This window comes from Dermacentor silvarum, chromosome 9 (genome assembly GCF_013339745.2).
Source record: "Dermacentor silvarum isolate Dsil-2018 chromosome 9, BIME_Dsil_1.4, whole genome shotgun sequence".
Taxonomy (NCBI): domain Eukaryota; kingdom Metazoa; phylum Arthropoda; class Arachnida; order Ixodida; family Ixodidae; genus Dermacentor; species Dermacentor silvarum.
In genome coordinates this window covers 101,133,120-101,143,416 of record NC_051162.1, presented here as the reverse complement: position 1 = coordinate 101,143,416, position 10,297 = coordinate 101,133,120, and the positions used below count along the sequence as shown (strand labels likewise).

At 42.8% G+C, this 10,297-nt stretch overlaps 1 protein-coding gene across 2 annotated transcripts; it reads right to left on the bottom strand.

Moving 5' to 3' along the window:
- Positions 1-1,422: 1,422 nt before the first annotated feature.
- LOC119464876 (female-specific histamine-binding protein 2-like) lies at positions 1,423-9,135 on the bottom strand. 2 transcript variants are annotated; one of them, XM_049655751.1, is made up of 5 exons: positions 8,909-9,135; positions 6,092-6,249; positions 5,122-5,201; positions 4,583-4,675; positions 1,423-2,239 (listed from the first exon to the last, which is right to left on the bottom strand). In XM_049655751.1, the coding sequence occupies exons 1-5, from the start codon at positions 9,122-9,124 to the stop codon at positions 2,091-2,093; spliced, it is 696 nt and encodes a 231-aa protein (XP_049511708.1). In that variant the 5' UTR covers positions 9,125-9,135; the 3' UTR covers positions 1,423-2,090. The 2 variants fall into 2 exon arrangements, with proteins under 2 accessions (XP_049511708.1, XP_049511707.1); XM_049655750.1 differs by lacking the exon at positions 6,092-6,249 and adding an exon at positions 7,597-7,754 and having other exon boundaries at positions 1,638-2,239; positions 8,909-9,128.
- Positions 9,136-10,297: the final 1,162 nt, after the last annotated feature.

The window sequence follows — 10,297 nt, the reverse complement described above, 5'->3', positions numbered from 1 at the left end:
AACTCATTCTGCCCTAATTGACTGTGCAACTGACCTCCTGCAGCTCGAACTACCTCACCTAGTCGATGCCCCAACCACGCCTTCGGCCCGTCTAAGCTCTCTCGACTATGTGCGCAGCCCCCGCAAGCCGCCATGTATATCGCCATGGTCTCGAGCCCTCCGGTCGCTGATGGCAATTACGTGCTATCCCCGGTAACAGACGTTCTGCTCGCCAAGAACGTCGCCGTGCCTTATTACCGTTCCATAGCCTCGTTGCAATACTTCCGTCACAAATGACCCTCTCGACACGTCTGAGAAAGTGAAAAAAAAGAAAGCTAGCTTTACTGTTGTATGGGTGTTCTCAATCGTTAGCGTATACATTGAGTGAGATCAAAAAGGTTTTAATTTGCACATTTGACATATCTTTCAATAGCAGTGGTGTAATTCTGTATGTATGACCAATATTATTTTTGCCGTAGTAAAAGTTATCCACAACTGATGTAGTGTCTAAGAGTTCCGGCGATAAATTCATCTCAGGTGCATGCTTGTATCCGTAGCGAAGTTGCGGAGCTTTTGGTGTCATAGGAATGAGCAAGCCTGCTCGCTGAGGGTTAATGAAGGTCACCTACGCTATAGCACGTGGTTTGTCTGTCATCATTTGGAACCCATCTCCATCTTGGAAAACGGTGTGCGTGATGCCGCTGAGAGATCAATATGTCTTTGTCTTGTTTTGTAGTTAAGAATACAACGAATCCAGTTTCAGACAAAATGGATAGTAAAGCTGGCATCCACTTTAATTTAGTGAACAGGTTCAGAAAAAACCACGAGGGATTGTAGATGACTTGCTCGGTCCAAAAAATGACACAAAAATAAGGAAGCAACACATCTAAAAACGGAAACTCGTTTCCAGATTTAGAAGTTTATTTTCCAGATGCCTACATTGTAAAGGCGACGTTGCACACCTAAACTATAAATCTTTTCTCGAGGAGGCCTGGGATTACCAAGACGCCGAAAGATTGCACTGAATATAAAAAAAATACGAAGAAAGCGTTTGTGCTAAACCTTCGCTTTGTTGTTTATGCCCGTTTTATTAACCATGCCGTATTATTTATCGGCCTTAAAATAGATGCAGCAGTGATAGTCCTCGAGCATAATAAAATGAAATAAAATATAAATTTCCTCATTAGCGGACTAGCCCAGTCGTGCTCCAATCAAGCCATTATGCGTTCCAGGTTACATGATAAGAACACATCACGTACATTTGAAAGGTGTACTAGATATTAAAAAAAAACATCACAGTGCAATTTAAACTGTCCCTGCCCTTACTAAAGAACCACGACATAAGCGTGTCTGAGGGACAGTTTCTTTTACTGAGTAACGAGAAGAAAATACCAGGTAGCCCGTCGACAAGAAATTGGTCGTTAAATTGACGTACAAGAACAAGATAGGTGTGGGAAACAACATATTGCAGATAAACATGTAAAACCGAAAGTAGCTCTCTTAAATGGTGCGTGATGCTGCAAAGGAAATGTAACCGATATGTACATGTTGTCGGCCACTGCGATGATTTTGCTACTGCGAAGCTTTAAAATCTGAATCCCCACGTTGAAAGGGTAGGTTTAAAAGGAGATAACGCAGAAAAACCGCGTACATAGGAGAGAGTGAACGACAGAAGTGTTACATTTCGCAACTAAGCTTTATTTCAAATACAAATTGTCCCCTATATACAGAATAAACACGCCAGCGCGTCACCATGCAACACGTGATTCGCATTTTATGATAAATATTAACCGTGTCTGTTGTTGTGATAGTCATTGTGCAGGTGATTATTTCTAAGCGGGTTTGCTTATTGTGGGGTTTTCGCAAGGTGGAGAGAAATAGTCGACGAGCACAAATTTCAAATAAGAATTTTCTGTGACAAAACAAAGGTTAAAACGTTCTGTTCGTCGCTTCGTACCTCGTTGAAATAGACATTGCCGGTTTCTGAATCTACCCTCCCGTAGCAGGTTTCGCGGAACAGTAGGGAACTATTCCGTAATGCACTTATGAAAACGTGAGGTCTTTGGTATCATAAAGTTCTCCCTACAACTAGGGAAATTTATTTCCCTGTTTTACTCAGCCACTTGCTCACTGCTGCACGTTTTCTTATCGTATAGGTTGTATCGTCCTTCTTTCGCACAGAGCATATCAAACAGAAAGTAGCAACACAAGGGGACAGTGTCATTTTTGAGGTATTCCTCCCTGGCCCACAGTTCACACCCTGGAATGAGAGTTTCGGGGAACATCTGTAAGTTACAACACGTACGACAGACACGTCCTGTGTCACACGTACCATAGGCCACTCAGAAGTGACCATACAAATGTCATTTGCATGCTTGTATGGTACAGCCATCCTTATCATGATTGTTAGTTTTCAAAGTGCTCGTTTGGGGCTAGCTGCTAAGTAATTAACAGTGAAAATAAATGAGAAGCAGAACAGCACAATACGCATTAGCGGTTTTGCATTTTCCCTATTAAGAAAAGAGCTGCAATGTTAGAATGCCACACGTGGAAATAAACGGACGTCTTATTTGCTTTTTTTTTGTTTCTTGCCGGTTTGGTTGTTCGAGTAGATGTGGTCCTTGTGCCTAGTCCTTATGTTTGGATGGCTGAGCCCTCCCCGCTTATGCTACCAAACTATTTAAAAAAAAAAGACGGCAACTGGACACGAGGATGCAAAAAACAGAGCTTTGTTAGGAGCTGCCACGCACAAAGTGGAAATTGTTTTGCTTTAATTGATTGGCTAATTAAACAAAACGAAATAGGTGTATTATTAAATAAATGTATCATTGCGTAAGCTCAAATTACAAATTGCGCGTCGTATTCGAAAATTATCTTTGAAGTAGTTTTGCGTTCGCTGCATTTTCCTGAGTATTTTATTTCCGCTTTTCGAAGGTGTGGCGCTAAACGAGAAAGATACGCCGACGTAAGCGCGGCCGTGCGCCTCAAGCGTGCGATAGCAGGGTTCTCAAAACGGGTAACAGAAATCAAATTTACGGATACGGCTGACTTGATGGCTGCGTAAACGCGGCAAGGCGATGGTGTAACAGCAGCAATCATTAAAGATGCTCGTTTTTTAGATGCGAAGCAGCTTATGGCGGGGGCTTTGTCCGTCCCTCCGTCCCGCGGCGTCCCACACCCCCACAGCGCATGCGCGTCCCCTCCCCCTCTCTCTCCTCTCCTACGCTCCCCCCTTTCTCTCCTCTACGGAGCGGCGCGCACGACAGGTGGTGCGACAGCTGCAAACTCCACTGGGGGCGCCACGGTAGTTCCGCGGTATGAAAACGACGGAGCGCGCACCCCTCATTCTCTCTCCTGTGCAGCGCCGCGATGAGCACTCGGGCCGCTGCCGCGAAACGGGAGCGGCGACGTGGCGATCCCGAACTTCGGACTCGCGAAGCCAAAACGAAACGTCAACGGCGGCAAGCGGACCCGGAACTCCGGGCTCGGGAAGCCGAATCGAAACGTCAACGTCGAGCGGTGGAACCCGAGGCGGCGCGGCAACGCGAAGCCGAATCGAAACGTCAACCATCTCCCGATCAAGCTAACCATCTCCCCGCGGCTTCGCATCCACACATGGTTTCCTTTAGCGGGAGATGGAATAATTTTTGCCTTTGTTCGTCTTACTTTTTTATCACTGCCCTAAACCGGTGCGCACCACCCTAGCGTAGCGCGTCACGCGGTTGCTTACTTAAAGCCACTTCCAATGGGTGCACCACCGCTTTGTTACTTTACGTAGTCAGCTACAAAACAGAGTTAGTTGCTCGGAATCCTTTTTGAGAGCGCTGCTGTCGAGGTACGTGGGTGCGCTTTAACTTCGCGCCCTTGTTTCCTTTTTGCGGCACAACTTTGAAATGCGGGAAAAATAACTAGAAAAATAAGCCAGCTGGATACTGTTAAATATGTTGTTTTGAAATGCATTGTCAAATTTGACATTCGTGCCTAACAAATATACAAGTATTCCTCAATTTCGGTTAAAAAAGAACTTGAATAACTGCCTAATCAATATTACAACGAAAAATAATATCTCCCGTTTCCGTGGGTAGATAGGCTAAAGCAACGACGGGTCAATCTTTCAATCTCGAAGCCCATCTTTTAATTCGCTTGATCCATGTTAGCTGGGATAATTTGCATATGCATTCTCTCTGATAGGTGGAAGTAGCGCCCTCCTGTCGTTTTCGTTGAACTCGTTCATTACTTTTGGTGCTAATTTGTTCAAATTCGTAGTTTTTCATGGTGCAGCTTTCACAGTGTCGTCGTTGACCCACAGCTGTGGCGGTTGCTCTAGTCAATAGATCTGTTGTGGCCGTCATTTGTGCCTATATTCATGTAAAGAAACTACAGCCGCCATGTTTAAGCATAACATCTGGTTTTGGCGAGATTTTCATGTTATCATAATAGCTTTGTTGATTTGAGATGCATGTTTTCTTTTATTGGTTAGTTTAGCAGCTTCCCTATGGTTAACATACTGATATAAATATTCTATTTGACAGACACAACCTATAGCTGGTTCACCAATTCTAATTTGCTATTTAAGCACACAGAAACTTATTTTGTTACCAACCTTCATCGTCATTGCTGGCATTTCCATATGGGACGCTCATAAGTGTGCATGCGTCATTAGTAAAGATAATTGTATTATTTAGAAGCGTGCAATCTGCAAAGAGTTAGGAAGGAAAATATAGTTATCAGTAAAAGCAACATTTCTAATACAGCTAAAGTGAAATGTGCTGCAAGAAGGTCCAGAAAACATTCTAGACACTACGCTCGATAAAATTGTTTGCCGAGTAGCATTCTCAGTTTCAGTGAAAGCATACAATGACTTGATGAACAACTAGGCAACGATAACGTAGAAGATTGCTACTGTTAGAGGGAACTATGGCCATTCAAAATAACCGAGAAAAAGACAATGCGAAATAAGGATATTTATTGCAGGAATATAGCACCATCGAGGGCAAGAACTTCAGAAGTTCCTAATACTCTGAACTCGTTTAGTGGGGCAATAATAGCACACATACCACTCGTTAGCAGTGAATTGACCCTGCCCTGGTTTATATCTAGGCTAAATAAGACCTATGGGAATTTGCCAAAAGGTAAGCTTACCAGGTAGCTGGTATTGAATGGCGTTACTCTCATTGTATCCAAAAGTAGCAGTAAGTGCAGTTGTCAAATTTAGCGTGTATCTGAAATATAAGTTCTCATCAATAAAAGATGGTCCGGGTGATATGTGCGAAGCTGAGTTTCTTGTTATTTGTTTTACGTTGGGCGCCTGACAAGAGAAAAATTCAGCTATAATTACCCCATACTTCTGGGCGCGTTTGCTCACGATGTTGACTTAAAAATGTCGCCGAAAAGCATTAGCGAGAGGTACGGCGAATTCCCGATATTCAACATGAATTTATTTCAGGAGACCTACACTGAAGCAAGCCACGGTGCGTGCTGTTACCACACACACACAAGCCGACACACGAATACGCAGAAAGGCGCGCGCGCACACGCACGCATGCACACAGACACATAAGCACTCACACACACACGAACACGCACACAGAAAGGAAAGGGAAAAGAACAGACATCATAAAACTGTACGTTTTATATCGGTCTTTACAAAGATGAATAAAAATGTGGTCAAACGAGTATCGAGAGAGCGCGGCGTGTCAAACATTGCAGAATGAACTGTTTTTAGAAATGGAAGTCTGAATATATAAAAAATGGAGCTTATATGGTTGTTAATTTCTGTATGTGGTAGGCGAACGACTGCGAAATTTACTTCGTTGTAGTTTTCTTGAAATAAATTGAGTTGGAAGTCAGTGGCGTACCAGTTCTTGTATTCTATTTAAGCCTTCCTGTGCTATATCTACGACAATGATAAATAAACGTTTGTTTAGCAGAACGTTGTTTTCGTCCTAATCTAGGACGCCTTCCTTAGTCCAGGAATCTTTGGGGCCGAGCCGTCCTCTTCACCTGGTGTAGGACCTTCGCTTAAAATGAATTGACATCTTCTTTCGGATCGAATACCTTTAGGCATAGTTTGCTGCATCGTCTTGATGGTTCATTGCGACACAATACTTACTTTGTATGCGCTGACGAGTTTTTGAATGAGAAATATGTCGTTTGGTTGTCTTCCTTGATGTGTCGCATGCTGACGCAAGAAAAATTAGTGCCCCACAATTCTTCGACTTTATTGTACGTTGATTTGACGAGATAAAATATTGCTGTTTCGTTTAAGACCTGAACCTCCGATTAATGAGAAAACAAACAACTGAGGTGACGATTAAGTTTACAAGCCATAACTTTATCCACTTATTCTCTTTTATTAGGCGATGCAAGGAACAATATTTTACGAAATCTAGAGACGAGGCATGATTTATTGTAAACACTAGTAATTACTATAGATGCAGGATATGACGAATTGTGCAAGCGGCACTCCGACGGACTGAAATTATCATTGTTTCGCATAAGGCTCTCATAAAAATAGTACTAATGTACCATTTGATTGTCTGCGTCATTAAATCAAGCAGGCTAGGGGACTATTTGTCACCGCCCAGTTTTAAAGGGGATGATTATAAATCGTCATCATAAATGTCCCTCCACTGACAAAAGTAAAAACCAGTGGTAAAGAAGAACAATAAATTTTGAGTATTTGCTACAAGCCCGATGTAAATAGAAGGAAAGCCATAGGCAGCGGTGGGGGGTAATTTCGACCACCTGGTCGTCTTTATCGTGCACCCATTGCCCGGTGTACGAGCATTTTTAATTCCACCCTCATGAAAATGCGGCCGCCGCGGTTAAGATTGAACCTTCGATCAAGTGGTCAGCAGCCAAATGCCATAGTGAAAGGGTACCATGGCGTTTAAGACCAGTGTTGCTTGGCGGGGCGGCAATAATGTTTTCTATGACGAAATGTTGAGAGGAGAAAACAGATTTCGTGAGGCTTTGGGCATTCTAGAAACTTTACGGCGACATATATTGTTTGGTAAAACTTTACGCACTTACAGGGAATTCTTCGGAGATTATAGCAGCATCTATATTATGGTGGGCTTGTATTTATGAATCCCTGATAGGCTTCGAATTTTGCACTTTAGACAAATATTGCACGGATATTCATTCACTAAAATTGTTGCGCATCCGAATTGGTGTGGAACCGCACCCTTCTCACAAAAAACACACATTTTAACGCTGTAAATATTGTGTCATAAAGCAGGTTTGTAAATTCATATCAACAAAAGATTTGACGCAGTTGTCGTGTGTATAAGGTTATATTTTAAGTGCAACTACTCTGAAAGGGTGTGTTGATACATGTCACGGGAGCTGTCGTTTCCAGCTTTTTCTGCGCCTTGTCTCTGCCTTAAATTATTCTTTTCATTGTAAGAACGTAAGGTGCACGTCAACAAACTTATGCTGGTAAGCACAGCTGTGTGATGCTCAGTATAAATAAGGCTATGTTTACAGGACAAGAGCACACAGGACAAGAGGTCATGCCTTAGGAAGGCTGTCTTGTACCTCAAAATACGACAACAAAGCAGCAGTGCTGATTTTCTTCATCGTCTTGATGGTTCATTGCGACACAATACTTACTTTGTCTGCGCTGACGAGTTTTTGAATGAGAAATATGTCGTTTGGTTGTCTTCCTTGATGTGTCGCATGCTGACGCAAGAAAAATTAGTGCCCCACAATTCTTCGACATTATTGTACGTTGATTTGACGAGATAAAATGTTGCTGTTTCGTTTAAGACCTGAAATGCAAGAGAATAAACATTTCAACGGCTCGCCAGAAAGGACTACAAGATAAAAATAGAAACCATAATTTGTTCTCAAGCTACACAGGTTACCTCTCGTACCTCCAGAACAGAATGTATTGAGTATTTCTGTGATTGTGATACTCCATTGCTAATACAGAAGTTTGTCGTAAGGCATTTTTCAACGCAGCTTTCAAGGACCATCGACAGATAAGTTGAGATTTCAAAGTTATCGCACGTGAAGCGAAGACATGAGTTTAAAATATTTCATTTTTCTTTTTACTGAAGGCCGCGAGCAGACTAGGGGTGTGTACCAATACTCGACTTAGACGGCTAAATAGACAGCTAAGTGGAGGGCGGTCATCTTAAGTCTCGTTCCAGTTCTCACGAAGATGTCAAAGTAGACAGTATTGCGAAGACAGCATTGAAGTCAAGAACGATGCAGGCCACTTTCCTGTCTAAACAAGATGGCGACTGAGCAGGACGTAGAAACTCGACGGGAAGGTTCTCTGCGCAGACAAAAACGCAAACAAAAACGCAGACAAAAAGACACGCTTTTCTATACCCTAAATGTAAGCCACATCATGTTTTTCACAGGTTCACAGGCGAAAATACTTAAAATACACAACTAATGTGTGCTTTTCGCCACTTTCTTTTTGTCGCCGCGCGGTGGCGTCACGACGCTGAAGCGTCTTACAGAAGGCTCGAAACGCGTTCCATTACTTGGCCTCGAAGCTGTTTTGGCTGTCTTCGTTGACGTCAAAGTAGACTGTCTACGATGATGGAAAGAATTGGAACACAGATTAAGTGTCGTATGCTTGTATTCTAAAATTCCTGCATATGGTCAGCAATTCACCGATATAAGAATACAACGGGGACAACATAACAAATCGGAAATCCATCCTGCTCCGCGAAATACCAGAACGCTGGTTTCGCTGTTATGCTTCGATTATACAGGGTGCTTCACTAAAGTCGAGGGGAGTACGCTGACTTTTACCTAATTAAAGTGGTTTGGCCTACGTGGCCTCTTCAGTTTCTGCTCGAAAATAAAGCTGGAACTTAACCCCGCACGTTGTTGTTTCTTTTTTTTTTACTTCTCCCACGCTGTCCTTTGGCAATGGCGATAATCTAGTGTGAAGCGCAGCGCTCACCTCCTCTGCGTGCTGGTATTTTCCAAGCCTCGTCTCGTTCGCCCACGCTGGGGGCTTTTTCGTTTCAGGAACCGTCGATCCTTCGCTTTGAGAAGTGCCCGCGCTCGAGGATGCCATGCCTGAGGCACCTCCCAGTGCTAACAATGACAGTATGAGATACATTGCGAATGTAAGTTTTTCGTCACAGTAAAGGCGAAAGCGCCCCTTTCGCTTCATGCATTCGAGCTTTATCTCTGCATGAATTCGTACGTCATTCCCTAGCTACGGCAGTGAACTTTTGATATGTTTAACGCAAACGTGCTTTGACATTCCGAAGGAATGTAGTTGCTAGAACGTCACTCCATCGTCACTTATCCAGGACAATAGACGGATACCTGTTGAGCTTTCACGTCAATGCCGTAAATTCCTGACGAACCTGGAAAAAAATTCTGCGTAAGCAGGCGATGTAGCACGCCGTGGTAGTAATTGTAAGTGGAAAGGTTGAAACCATAGCTGGAATACCTAAACTGATCTTTTTTTTTATTGGGTGTTCTACGAGCAGTTTTTTTAATAGCGCTAGAGAACAAAGCAGGTCTAATGACTCGACTCAGTTACTGCGCCTCAGTTCTGGCAAAATAAAGCTGGTCGCAATAGTGGAAAAGGTTGTAAATATCGGTAATGTATTTCTTCACGGTCCGCATTCACTGCAGGCTTTCATGATGACGCCACCTGGTTTCGCGGCTGCTTTTAGAGTGCAGCTTTCGTTGACTGCATTGTAGGGTTTGGCGTGGCTGCTGCTGGCTACTCTATGCTGCTGCGTCGGTTGACATCTGAGCGGATGTAGTGGTGGATATATATATATATATATATATATATATATATATATATATATATACAGGGTGTTTCATTTTAGCTGCACCAATTTTTTAAAAATTGCCTGTGGCAGATAGCATAATTTAATCCTTGAGCTAAACTACTCGATGAGGCGGCCATTACTTCCCCGAGAAATAAAACCGCTTAATGGAGTAATTAACATTACTACGCTAATTAACTTTTTAATTATTTACTTTACGGCACATCTTTCAATCTACGAAATATAGCCGCTGAGTTCGCAAAGCGTATCCACTTGAAACGAATTCTCAGGACTGTGCCAGTTTCGAGATAATAATTTTCAAAGTGTCCCACGAAATACATGGGCGTTCCAGTTTACTTTGTGCTTCAATGCATAAAACAGCGTTTTCCTCAAAAAGTTAACTGGAACGCCCATACATTTCGTCGGACACGTTAAAAATTAATATCTCGAAACTGGTTCAGTCCTGAGAATTCGTTCCAAGTGCATACGCCTTGCGAACTCAGCGGCTATAACCCGTAGATTGAAAGATGTGCCGTAAAATCATTAATTAAAAAGTT